The 14354-nt window shown below is 40.6% G+C and overlaps 1 protein-coding gene across 5 annotated transcripts in view; it reads left to right on the top strand.

Annotated features, from left to right (window-relative positions):
• The window catches only part of astn1 (astrotactin 1), a 399600-nt gene that overhangs the window by 88326 nt on the left and 296920 nt on the right, over positions 1–14354 (top strand). For 4 of the 5 annotated variants that reach the window (XM_069709824.1, XM_069709822.1, XM_069709826.1 and 1 more), the window contains exons 3-5: positions 4905–5155; positions 5521–5663; positions 9998–10162. In XM_069709824.1, the coding sequence (XP_069565925.1) occupies positions 4905–5155; positions 5521–5663; positions 9998–10162 (559 nt within the window). The remainder of the gene's footprint in view (positions 1–4904; positions 5156–5520; positions 5664–9997; positions 10163–14354) is intronic. The other variant, XM_069709823.1, reaches the window with a different exon arrangement.

The raw sequence follows: 14354 nt of genomic DNA, 5'->3' as shown, positions 1-14354 counted from the left end.
CTGGGAGCTGGTTCCACAGGGGAGGAGCCTGAAAACTGAAGCTCCGCCTCCCATTCTACTTCTGTAAACTCTAGGAACCACAAGTAGACCAGCGTACTGAGAGAGAAGTGCTCTGCTAGGATTATATGGTTCTATAAGATCTCTAAGATATGATGGAGCCTGGTCATGTAGAGCTTTGTAAATCATCAAGATAATTTTAAATTATATTATTGATTTAACAGGAAGCCAGTGAAGAGAAGCTAAAACTGGAGAAATATGATCTCTCTTGCTAAATCCTGTCAGTACTCTTGCTGCAGCATTTTGGATCAGCGTCAAGGTTTTTAATGAGTAATTTGGACAGTAGTCAGAGCTGGACAAGTCAAGTGGGCATCTTCTGAAGTTACAGACTTAGTAGCACGAGGGCCGTGTGCTGAACTTCAATAACTTTTATCGCACCGACCAAATTGTTTTGATGCTATCAAAAAGTACCTTTTTAAAATGTCTAAGCTACATATGCACTAAGGGAGTATCGGTACATTGTAGCATGGAGACATAGCTTGTATGTACGGTCTGTAGGGGACATCTCTGAATTGTAGCTTCAGACAGCAACCTGCTTTACACTGTGCCCCTCTGAACTGCATGGATACCAACAATTTGTACCATCCTGTGTAATGTAAATTTGTTGTAATTAAATGAGTTTTATAAAGTTGTTATAAAACAATTTATCATTCAGGAACTGGTATTGGTACCGGTATGAAAACTTTTAGGATGATATCCAGCCTTAGTCAGTATGTATCACCTCGTTTTGCCCCTATTCCTCCACTGCAGCTCGACATGAAGTCAAGGTCCAAGGAAACACAGTGGGACTTTATAATAAAAACAAACTGGAAGGAATCCCTATGATATGTTCGATGCAGAGTGCCGAAGCCTCATAATAGATTCACATACAATAATCACATGCATTGAAATCGCTTTAGAGAGGGATCCTTTAAAGACCAGTATGAAACCTGAGAAACATGTATGTAAATGCTCCGAAATGTTCAGCACTTGTCATTAACATTGTCGGTCTGCTGTTTGGTGCGAAGCAGGTCATTTACAGCTGGGCTTTTATTTATTTATTTTTCTTGTAATTACATTTTTTGCTGAAAACAGCTTGTATTTGGAAACTCTGTAGTTTGGAACCATGCGACTGCAGAGGCATACTTATGGAACATTAAATCAAGACATTAAGCTAAAAAAAAAAAAACACTACAATGCTCCGTAAAAGGGGGATAACTGGATAGTTTGGTGATTTTTTTGTTCTGTTTTTGTCTATAAGAATGACCCCATGACCAGTTTCCAGTGTAAAATATTGTTTCATGTATGCTTCTACTCAAATCTAGTCTTTTATCTATCTTTTCTGGGCGAAAATAAAAGCAGTTTCTCTGTGTCCTTTTTGGTTGGCACAAACACTTATTTTTAAGACTATCGTCATTGTTTTACTGTGTGTGAGCGTGGATATTGTGCTTCATCAGTGACTTTCAAAGTGCTGGAAATGTAATCATCACAAACCAGGTCTCCTCTCTGACCACTGTGCATGCAGATTTACTGCATAAGTGGCCCATATCATGGTGTCATTTGTTAATGTCCTTGACTGTGCCGATTAAGCAAACAACTTATGCAAATAAGCCTCTACTTTTGCCAATTTAAATTAATATGGGCAACTAAGCCCCGTTTTTATTCAGACCCAGAATCTCTAATATGTTTGAAAAGGGATGTTTTATGTAAATTTCTGATTAAAATCCCTTTTTCATTTAATCATTTCTGCTTATCTTTCCATAACTCTGCTTGTTTGACTGAGCTGACAGTTTATTTCTAATTGATATTTTTTTTTCTTTCATTCTTTCATCAGTTGCAGGCCAGTTGTAGCATGTAATCACCTAAGTACTGGTTTATCTATTTGTATCATGTAAACTGGCATTATTGAAAAGGAAATACACATTTTATTTTTAACTTTATGTCATGCAAAGTGCAGTAAATATCTTTGCCCACCTTGCTGAGAGACACATCCATTTTGTTCCAATTTTTTGAAGATTTCAGTCTTTTATAAAAAATCCATCTCCAGTGACAGGCTGCTGCTGTCAGTCTCTCTCCGTGCTGTCACCTCGACATTTTCATAACTCTTTTTGACATTTTCCGAATTGCACACTGTATCTGATTTGGATTTGTTTGATTGCGCTCAGCTGCCAGCATCAGATTAGACACCAGGAGGTTGTAAATGGCACACACACTACATATAAAGTCATGTGTTTCAAGTCAACATTACAGCCTGTTATCTTTCCTGTGCCTCTCTCTAAATCATCTTTTTAGCAACTTAAAAAATGGCCTGAGAAAAAAAATGAGTGAAGTAAAACTGCCCAGAAACTCTCACTGGCTTCATCTTCATTCACAGAGGAGATATTGGTTGATATTCAAACTGACAATCCCTCTCTCACTCTCCTGAGTTTCCACAGGCTCTGTACGTTTGACTTGTCTTGACTTTGATCCAATCCCTGCTTCTTGGCTCTTGCTTTTCTGCTCTGTGTCCCCCCCCCCCACACACACACACTCACTGGCACCCTTTCTCTCCAGTATCTGTCTGATTGTGTCTCCGTCCCCCCTGCTCACCTGTCCGCGGGGTAGGCTCACCGCCCTTCATCTGTCCATCTTGTGCCTTCTCCTGCTCCTCTGCAGGTGTAGATCCCTTTGCCCCATCGACCGTCTCATAAGTCATTAAAATCAGAGAGAAAAAGAGCAAAATGAAAGCGGTCATGTGACCTGATCCAGTCATCTGGTATCAGCACTTCCTGGAATACATATACGAGCTGATATTTAAAGTCACCATTGACTTCTGTCTTCCCACAGGCTGAGCACAGGTGATCTCCCATTGACTTTAGTCACATTTCAGGGATGTGATGCCACATGGATCCATGTTGATCACACTGCAGTCTGTAGTCTGAAGAGGATAACACTGGGCACAATTTATCAACACTAATTAAAATCTATTGCAGCTAGAGTTGCATTAGTAAGGGAAGGCGAATTTACAAATATTGATAAAGCAGTGCTCGTAGATTTTTGATGATATGTACACATTTTGCTCGTAGATTTTTGATGATGTGTACACATTTTGCTTGTAGATTTTTGATGATGTGTACACATTTTGTTTCTCTATTGTATTACCTGAGGCTGGAGGTACTCAGAAATGACTCATGTTTGGATGGTTAACAGAGAATGGAAAGAGAGATTAACTTGATTGACTGACAATGCAAAGCTACATAGCCACATGATCCAGCAGATGGGGCCTGTGTGAAACACAGCTGGATCCTCTGGAGTGCAGCTGAGCTGAACTTTACCAAACAATGGTGGAAAGATGTTTAGGAATGCTTTTGGCTGCTGCGTTTAACCACCACTCATCCTGTGAGCTAGATGCACAAGCTTCATTGGTTGACATGTGTATGGAAGTTTATCAAAGTGGAGTACTTGCCAGCCGCTCAGCCCCACAACCATTCATGTGTATAGTGCAGGAAAAAAAAAAAATCCAAGTGTGATATCAAAATTATGCAAGGCATTCACAGGCGGATTTTGTTTTTCTGAATGTAAATATATCGGTACATACAATGGTGCAAAGCAAAATACAACTCTTTAAAGCTAACTTGCTGTATGTAGGCAAATAGGGGCTTGTGTCCACAATACTCACCTACATCCATGGAAACATTAAATGTCCTGTTTATTTAGACATGGGGAAGCTTTTATAATGCAACATTTACAGTTTCCAAAATGCTTTTACTTTATATTCATAATTTAGGTCAGAAAAATAAATCGGGTCACATTAGAATACCTTCTCAAATAATCAGGGTTGATAACCACCTTTTCTTATGATTTAGATGGTTTAGATATTGTATTTGATCTTCCCTTGTAATTATGAGGTAAGTCATTTGTGCGTGTGTGTTTAAGGGGGTAATTTGTGAATGAAACTCGGTTAACAAGAAAGTTGCCTAAATAATCACCAAAGCCATAAAAAAACTAAGAAGAATTTGTCCCTTTAACCACAGAAAAAAACAAATGGTCATCACATGACCAGTAATTATTATAACGCTGATCTCACCAGGTTCTTTTCTGTTTCCTGAAATGTGTCAGTGTTGCTGGAAAGAAGTCAGATGGGGAAAAACAGCATCCAGTAGTGGAAGATGTACTCAGATCGTTCCAGTGTGAGGCTGCCAGGAACGTTTTGGCACATATCCCCCTTCAAAAGAAGAGTTTCGTATTTTTAGACTGTTTATCTGTGTGTGTGTGTGTGTGTGTGTGTGTGTGTGTGTGTGTGTGTGTGTGTGTGTGTGTGTGTGTGTGTGTGTGTGTGTGTGTGTGTGTGTGTGTGTGTTTCCTCTCGATGTGTTGAGCTAAGCTAACCGACTGCTGGCATTAACCATCAAAGAAGAAGTGTATCTCCTAAATCGTCAGACGTCTGCTTTTGAGAAAAGTTGTAGAACTGCCTCTTAATGGTCTGGGCACTGACCTCAGTGCTTTAAGTGGCAATACTATGTAGAATTGCTGACACATCCCACATGGCCTTACATCAGGAGGAATCAGTTCACAGCCATGTTCAGAACTTTCCCATTACTTTGTTTCAAGGTGAAATGGTTGCACAGTCGCATGAAATCTACTGTCATTTAAAACCACTGCAGGCGCCACTCGCTAAATTGTAGCTGCAGCCTTTTTCAAATTGTGCTGTGGGCATCATGACTTTGACTTTGATCCGTATTCTACTTGGCAAGATTCTCTGACTCTGTTCTCGCCTTTGACTCCCTCTGCTCTCTCTCTCTCTCTCTCTCTCTCTCCCCCGCTTCTTTCTCCTTCCTCCCTTTTCTTTTTTCTGTCTCCGCTCCAAATGCCAACCTCCTCCCCTTCAGGGCGGGATGATCGCCCTGCTGCTGTCCATCCTGTGCCTGGTCCTGATCCTCTACACTCGCCGCCGCTGGTGCAAACGCCGCCGCATCCCTCAGCCCCAGAAAAGCGCCAGCGCTGAGGCGGCTAATGAGATCCACTACATCCCGTCGGTGCTGATGGGTGGCCAGGCCCGGGAGAGCTTAAGGAACTCCCGTGGTCAGGGGCCAAACTCCAGCGGTACCCTCAGCATCCGGGAGACACCGATTTTGGATGGGTACAAGCCGGGTTTGGGATGGGAGGGGGGAGACGGGAGGGTGGGGGAGTAAACTGAAACAGTGAACATAATCACATGCAGCACATTATATTACTGAGATGAATAATCACGGTGTGGGGTTTGTTTGTCCACATTTTACACAACCAGAGCTTCAGATTATTTGAACTGTGGAAAGCTGCTGATAAAATGCAACCTGCACGCAGTAATTGTAGTAATCTGTAATGAGTTTTAAGCCTCATCAGTACATTCTGTCACACTTGGAAATCTCGGCCGCCCCATCAAGCACATTAGCCGCTCGTGATATTTATTCTAATTTAGATAAGTCAAGATAATGCAATGCTAATTGATTTCCACATCATCCCCAGGTACGAGTACGACATTACCGACCTGCGTCACCATCTGCAGCGCGAGTGCATGAATGGTGGGGAGGAATTTGCCAGCCAAGTCACCCGTACCCTGGACTCCCTCCAGGGCTGTAATGACAAGAATAATATGGACCTCACACCTGGTAAGTTGACTGATGCACAAACAGCCAGGTCAAAAAAGACAGCGGAGATAATTAAGGCGGTGTGTGTGTGTGTGTGTGTGTGTGTGTGTGTGTGTGTGTGTGTGTGTGTGTGTGTGTGTGTGTGTGTGTGTGTGTGTGTGTGTGTGTGTGTGTGTGTGTGTGTGTGTGTGGGGCTAAAAACTGAACAAAATAATATCTCTCCTATTAACAATGATTCAAACAGACCAGATGCAAGTGATTCATGTTAATTGTAGTCATGACCATACCGTTTAAGCTTCGTGTCTTTGAACTTTTTCAACTTTTTTGCCTCTTTAAGCATTTAGTCAGAGAGAATATTTAGCGTGTGCTTCATTCTCACACTTACCAGCAGAGAAATTCACTTGTACAAGCCCTGCCATTTAGCAGACAGAATTAGCAAAAAGCTGCTCTGTGTCTGGATGCTGTGCTGTTAGTGACAACTTTCTAAGGAACTATCAGGATGCCTGTCAGCTTGTTCAGCAGTTTTTCTGCCGCCAAAAATAACTACTTAATGCAGCTTTAATGCTAAAGCTCGGGCTAACATTGAGGTTGTTTCTGCAGAGTAGCACCTGGTGCATATTGGCGTAATGGTGGATACGTGTGTTGACATGTTTTTGTGGTCTTAACACATGCATGTGTTGTTTGTATAGTAGATGTGCTGATTAACATGATACTGAATTATTAGCACATTGATAGTATATGTTTTACGTTAACTTACTTAAGTCTTTGAAGGTCCCCTAATCAATATTTTTGTTAGCCGCGGATCACATCAGTTCAAGTGCTTTCGCTTCTGTTTGTTCCTTGTGTTGTTTTATTCTTGCTACGTTAGAGGAGGAAACACGGTGCAGTGGTTAGCGCTGTCACCTCACAGTTAAAGGTTCCAACCTGCTGCTCAGTTGATGCTTTTCTGTGTGGAGTTTGCATTTTCTCCCTGTGTCAGGTTAAATGCTGGTTCTAAATCAGCTGCAGGTGTAAAAGTGTTGTCCCTGTGATGGACTGGTGATCAGTCCAGGGTGTAACCACAGTCAGCTGAGATAGGCTCCAACACCCGACGGCCTTGTTCAGGACGAAGTGGGCTTGGATGATGGATGGATGCTATTTCACAATTTCCTCGTCAGACTTCTCTATTTAACCTATGTCTGGTTAGAACAGCCCACCGTTTTCAGCTAAGGAAATGTGTTCTTGACATGATATGTTGATTGGCCAGAAACGTGATTCTAAATTAGTTTTCTGGTCATATAGCTTGAAAACTAGTTGCTTACATATTCACCACAAAAAAAAAGATCTCTGATGGATTATTCTGCTGCCCTCAAGTGGCCAAAACAAAAAAAATCAGTCAGCACTACTTGAACTCAACGTTATGGCTGATCGGTGTATATACCTATAAGGCGGGAGGTATACTTGCTGCTGAACCATTCGTGGGCGTTTACAACCGTTTGTGTCGCGAATGTTATCGCTCACATACTTGCCTCTTTACACCACGTGTTACTGGAGCACTCCACCAGAGGGAGCACCAGAGAAACGATGATACCATTAGATACACATTGCGACAATCGAGGAGATCACTACTTTGCTGATTCCTAGGGTGACAAAACACGCCGTCGGCTCCATCCATACTCCGTATTTTCAGCATTTCCCGCTGTCCATAGACAAAACGGTATGGGACTTTCCATTTAATTTTACAGGTCTGTGATCCCGTTATTTCTCCATTCGGCTCCTACGCCGCCCTTACCGGTTCTTTGTATACATTGCATCTTGCGTACGCGTTGCGTAGTTTAAAGCAAGTATATCTCCGGCCTTCGACCACTGACAGGTGAAGCATAAACTATAATACAACAGCCCAGCAAGACGGGCTGTCTTCATGAGGATCAGAATATTCAGTGTGACTGAGAGAGGTGTGTTGCTGTTGAACTGCACTAAGTAGTATCCCTCGTATTTTCTTCCTTCCCATTTAAATGAATTAGGTTGACACAGAACATTCATTATATGTGCTTGGAGAGTTGTATATGTGTTACTAGGTTCAGATACCAGCTTTGTGTTTCTTGTGTCTTTGAAACTTTTCTGATTATTCAAAATCATAAACAAGTCACATTATGCGGGGGATGTTCCTACCGATGTCATTAATACAATAATGTTTCCCCTCCATGGCCATACGATTATAATAATTCATTAATAAGACAGTATGTCAAAAATGTCAGATTTGCTAATGGCTCGAGCAGTATAATTCAGTTGCAGCAATTGCGGAGTGAAACTAAATAAAATGAATTGGATTTGTTAATTAAATAACTTAAGTTTTATTTTCTCCCAGATTTGAGAGATAATCGTCTAAATGAGGGCAGAGTGAGTGATAAAGGACAGACATGAGATTTTTACAAACATGGAGGCTGGGCATGTTTTACCAGTGTTAAACAGAAAATAAAAGACAGGAAATATAAATGAGCCACCTGTTCACTTGTTTTTAAATCAGTGGAAGAGCATCAGTTGAGTGACTGATGGAGGCGGTGCATTTTGTATAAATATCAAATACTGCAGGTATTCTTTGTTCACACTTGAAATACTGAAAAGGGTTGTGTGCCTGCCAAGAATTTGATTCAGATCAGTTATTCTTTATAATTAGTGGACGTTGGAGTGGGGCACCACTCCCATGATAATTATTGTATGGAGTGGAACAGTTTTGATGCAGGTACTCTATACCCTCTGAATTTCAATTAACAACATATCCGCCGCCCGGATTCATCAAGCGATCGGTTATGACGACGCCGCTCTCACAGTGTTCCTATAAAATCCAAACATCCCCACCCCGGAGCTAATGCAAGCGGAGTAATCCTGTGCATTATGCATTTAAAATGGGTAATGCGATGAAGTAGAGAAATATAAAATGCAGGCAGCAGGCCATGCGTGGAATATTGAGCAACTTAAACACTGGAGAGGTCACTCAGAAAATGGAATTAGAATTAGAAGTAAAACAACACCGATTTCAGTAAATATATTTGGGTCCTCTGCCCCTTCGTCTTAGAATAACGGAGGAGTTATGCATACATAAACAAGTGAAAACAATCATAAGTATGCCAAGATGATCTCATGTCTTTCGTCACTTATAAAATGTGCTTCAATATTATTAGTATGCAGTATACCTGGTTCTATAGGTGGCTTCTCTGTTGTTACATATCTCATTTAAATGATACAAAAGATAGATTTATACTGTTGTCCAATAATGTTTATTGACAGTATTGTTTATATAGTTGATTTCATGTAAAAATATATATATATATATATATATATATATATATATATATATATATATATATATATATATATATATATATATATATATATATATATATATATATATATATATATATATATTATTGGTTTTATTTCATTTTCCTCCTTTCTATCAGTTTAAATGGCACAAACCTACACAAATGTACTACAATATCTAATTACTACAACTACAATATTTGATGAATACTGATTCAGCTATTTAAAAGGTTTTGTTAGTTTTATCCTCAATTTCACAGATTTGATCATACCCACTTTCCGAATCCACATTCTCTAATAAACCTGTGCGTACACACTGTTCCACGAATCAAACAAGAAAAACGAGTAGAAGAGTGTAGTTAAGCATTCTGCTGTTTTGAGCGAATGCTAAGCTGAACAATGCTCACAATGGCATGGCTAAAATACTGGTGCTGAGACGGTGGGGTGTTTACCATCTTCACCATTGTAGTTCACTTAGTGAGCACACTTTACTACTCTTCAAAGTCAGTAAGATTCATTCTCCATTTCATCACAACTGTTGTCTGAATGTTTCAGGAGGACTGAGCGAAAGACTGATGTCGCCATCATTCGAACAATGCTGCTATTATTGATACAAATGTTTGTTGTGTGACTAACTGATGCAGACATCCTATTTTTTAAGGTGAATTACTCCTTAAGGGAGTCGATTACAAAAATCTTGTCCTATAATAATATCAGTTTTATGGTATCCCTGGAACGTCATATCTTAATATTTACAGAAGTAGATCATTCCATCCTCTGAGACTGAAATGTGCTTCCTCTATTCACTTAATGAGTTTTAATTTCATGCCAGCTTTTCTCTTTTTTAATTTTGTCTGTTTGACTTCTCCCCTAGTAAACAACATGCTTGATGTGTTTTCTTAGCATTATACTTGCGGCATTGTGGTTTTAAAGCCTCCTACATTCAGCCAAAAACAACACTTACTTTTTCCAAGTGGGTGCTTTTCTCATTTTAGAAGGAAAGCTTTCAGTTTGTTCGTCTGCTGTCTTCCATTTCCCCTCGTTTCTAATTATAGCCCACTCGTTCGCAGTGAGCGACAACACCAAGTTGGCCCTGATGAACAAATACAAGGACAACATCATCGCCACGAGTCCCATCGACAGCAACCACCAGCAGAACACCCTGCTGCCACACAACACCTCCACTAGCCAGCGCAAACGTCTCTCCAGCAACACCCGAGGTGAGTCACTCTCTCCCATGGAGAGGGGAGATCACATATAACACCACTGCTCCATGTCTACTCTTTGTTCTATCTTTACATGTGGACAGTGTTATTGTCAGGTGAGAGCCTGGTGACTATACTGTTCATGATCCCAAAGTCAGGGATTCGTTGCTCCTTTTTTTTTTTTTTTTTTTTACCTTTTTATCTTATGGAAGATTTTTAAATCCCATTTAAAAATGTTTTCTCATGAAAGCAGTGACCTATAATATATCTCAAAAATGTCTAATTAAAATGGACATTTTTCTTCTTCTCACTGTATATGTATGTAAGGCAATGCAAACTGCAATGAGCTGATGTATATTTTTTTTAATAATTTTTAAAAGAATATGCATGTGGACATGTTGGTAAAAATAAAATGTCTAAAGCCTCTGAGTGGGTGTTTTAAATGGCATCCGTCGACAGGAAACTGAAAGCTGATATTGTTGAGAGATGCGTTACCAACTCGTATGGTAATGTATTAAAAAGGACGGGACTTAGCCAGCATTACGTACATATTTTTTAATGGGTCAGGTTGTGGTCAGACTTTAAAAACTCACACAGCCACAAATAGCCCTTTTTCCTCAGTGTGATGCTCCTCGATACGAAGCATGACCGACAGTAATGTAAGGAGTCTCAGATTAAAGACGTTGTTTTTAAAACATGATTTTTTTTTTCAGTTTAATGCCTGGAACAGACTGCCTGCGTGGTGATTGCGTTACCTGTTGCCGCGTGACATCATTTCAAAGGATTACAGCAGCCACACCGCCTGCGAGACGCGCCTCTTGATTCATAAAATAGAACAGATGCCTATTTTTCCCTGCTAAAATCAACAGGGAAACGATCTGTGATCACATTTGTACTGTCAAATCATAGCAGAAACACAGTGAAGGCTCTAATTGCTTCACGACGCAACTTTACCAGGTAAAGGGCGGGGCTTTCTTTGCTGCTGTCTCTGTATCGCTCATCTGTCTCGGTGTGAATGGCTGTGTGTGTCTGTACGAGGGTAAACGAAAACCAAGTGCCTGCTTTTTGGATACAGCACGTCTCTTGTCGGACCTCAAAAATACGATACTGATGGACTAATGATGAGAGAAACTCATTGATTCAGTAGTAGGACAAGCAGCTGCAGCGCTGCTGAAACGCAGCAGGTGTGAAAACACACGCAAGCAAGTATCAGCCGAGACGCGCCGCAAAGGTAACGCACACGCCAGGTGGGCAATGTGTTCCAGGCCTAAACTATTTAGCGCATATGGCTACTACCATAAAAAAAGAAACTGGCTACTGCCATGAAAAAATGAGGCTCAAAGCGCAGTTATTATTTGTCCAACTCCCCTCGGCAGTGTGATCAATGCCCAGCTGCGCGCATCTTTTATCTGAAAATGTTTATCTCTCACACGGCCGACCAGAAGTCGCAGGGAGTCGCTGAAAGCTTCCACAGGTTTAATCATTGACAATATTATGAATTCCCTTTGAAAAAACTCCCAAGGACACTGAGACATTTTCAAGTTGGACAAAAGGTATCGCGAAGAATACGAGGCAATGCAAACGTTAAATCACAATACCTGAGGTGATATGAATGTGAAATAATGAACGCATACAGCTCTTTGTTCATTGTGGTTTTTATCACAAATGTAAGAGTTTCCCGTCAATGTCAATCGACTTATGTTTTGTACTTGATTCATCTGCACTCATGCTGACATCATCACAAACTTCCCATGTTCAGCTCTGCCTGCTCCAGCTGCGATAGTGTAGGAGTTCTACTGAATGAGAGACGATTAAGGATCACATAAAATGAAGATAAAGAGAGCAGGCAGGTTACATGTGATGTACTGGAGAGGCATTATCCCATTATGATAAACAAGAGAAAAAGAAGGCAGCGACATTTTCAAAATGTCATTTTGGAAATTCTGAGTTGACCTCAGACCATAATTCACTTTCCTCCACACTTTGCTGCACAGATGCTTTATTCTCAGCCCAATTAAAAACAATTTGGCCGCGTTAGTCGCTGCAAAGAAACTCCAGAAATAAATGGTGCACAGTAATTCAGAGGTCTTCTCCAAACTGTAAGGAGGGATTGTAATTATAAAGCTGCAACACTAGAACACAACCAAAGTCTTTATCTGTGCATGTTACTACAGCCAGCTCCATTGTATTTGTCCTACCAGTCAGTCATTCTTATGTTTCATTCATGATCGTTGGAAACCCAACATGTCTCTTGGTTTCTTTATCCCGTCTGTCTTTGTTTGACCTTGACGGTTTTCAGCTCTCCCTACAACCATCATGGCTTTACCGAACAGCGACTAGAGCTCCAATCAGAGACAGAGAGTTGAGGAAAACAACATTGAAGCAACCCCCATTTTATTAATAATAAAGGGCTAGAACAAAGAGAGAACGCCCCCAAACACCCAACAGAAAGTGGCACAAGGCACCGGTGGCATCTCCAAATGGAGGTGTTTGAATATTAAGAACCGCAGTGCCCAGAAATCTGTAACATAGTTGCAGTGAACGTCAAACAACAGAGTGATATGTACATTCCCATCTAGCCTGGGAGGCGTTATATCAAGCTGATGAAAGGCCCACGGCCGTGTTCAGGCTGACATTAGTGCTGCATGGTGGGCGTCCTGACACAAAAGGATTGTGGGTTAGAATGAGTCAAGTATATGCGAGCACACGTTCTTAGTGATTATCTTGAAATTTGAATGTGATCATTCTGCTATTTACCCTGCCATGATAACTTTCAATACAGCCTCATAGTTTTGAAGGAGACAGTTTTTACCAGAAAATGTACTTATTTGTTTTCTTAGATTGGTTATTTTAGGGGGCTGTATCGTTAGACCATTGTTTATGTTGGTGTACTTGTTGCTTTTTACATCTTTGATGTTATTGGCAGCTGCAAAGCCTTGAAATATGTGGAAGTATTAATGCGACTGGGCAGGATCACACCTGTATTAAATAGTATCGTGAAACGTCCAGCAATATCAACGTCCATCATTCCTCCGGAATTGATGCAATCACTGGATATGTCCGCAGGGGCGAAATTACTTTTTAACGTTGAGTTTATTTTTGAAGAGTTCTACGTGCAAATGTAGGGTTTTTCATCACCACACTGTGTGGACTATGTAGACCTTAGTCAGCCAGCTAGCATAACCAGCATGTTCCTGATCAGCTTTTGCTTTAGCACTCAGTTTGCCAGCAGTATCACAGTAGTCTGCCAACCAGCCCTGCAAGTAGTTAGCATGTTGTACATACATACACGGACATGTGTATTCAATTGGAAACATTTGGTTCAATACGATACCTCTGTTTGGTATTCCCTCCTATGTGAACGTAGCTAAGTGTGAAGCCACTTATTGGTTTTGTTCATTGACAGTTCTAAAAGATGCAATCCTAGCAAGATTACTGTGCTAAACATAAACTGAATTCCAGTGTCGCAGCGGCAGCAGGTCAAGCCAGTTAGCCCAGACATCCCAGCGTTCCCGGACCAGATGAGATATAAAATCCCTCCAGTGTGTTTGGAGTTTACCCCGAGGTCTTCTACGAGTCTGGTTATTTGTCTGTCTTGTTACAGACGTGGCATCTGGTGTTTGTCATCTATGATGCGTTTGACGGGATAAAACTATCAATTTTCATGCACAAAGCTCATTTTTGGTCCTGAAGTCTTGGGTCTTTTAGACCCAGCTCTTTTTGTGCTTGTGTTGTGGAGACTGAACCCAGCAGAAACCAAACTACAGATGGGAGTTTGAATACTAACCCCTCTCTCTTGATGAGACTACCCCTGTTTTATAAATACAGCACATCATTCATTGAAAAAAAAAACCAAAAAAAAAACCTATTGTTCTGAACATCATCCAGCCAGTTATTATGTTGCATTTAAACATAATTAGGAAACTTATTTAGTTGTATTGAAACACGATTGCTAAAACAAGTTTGGAATATCAGCCTAAATTGAATGAAATTAATAAATTCCAATAAACAAGGTAAGATTTTGCATTACCACTTGGTGTTCTAAGATTTTTGTAGGATTCATACGCATCTCTTCCACCAAACAACACTAAGGATTCATTATTTTTACAGTGTTCGCAGAGTGTTCTAGAGGTTCTATGAGAAGTGTCATCTTAATTAATGTACTCACGTTTTGTTTATTTGGACTGCGAGAAAACACAATATGCAG

Source organism: Brachyistius frenatus, unplaced genomic scaffold (genome assembly GCF_029030835.1).
Source record: "Brachyistius frenatus isolate BFR_SWC_R1_liver_20210118 unplaced genomic scaffold, ASM2903083v1 Contig_85, whole genome shotgun sequence".
NCBI classification, from domain to species: Eukaryota; Metazoa; Chordata; class Actinopteri; family Embiotocidae; genus Brachyistius; species Brachyistius frenatus.
Note: the sequence above shows the minus strand (reverse complement) of the source record. Positions and strands in the feature narration are given on the sequence as shown.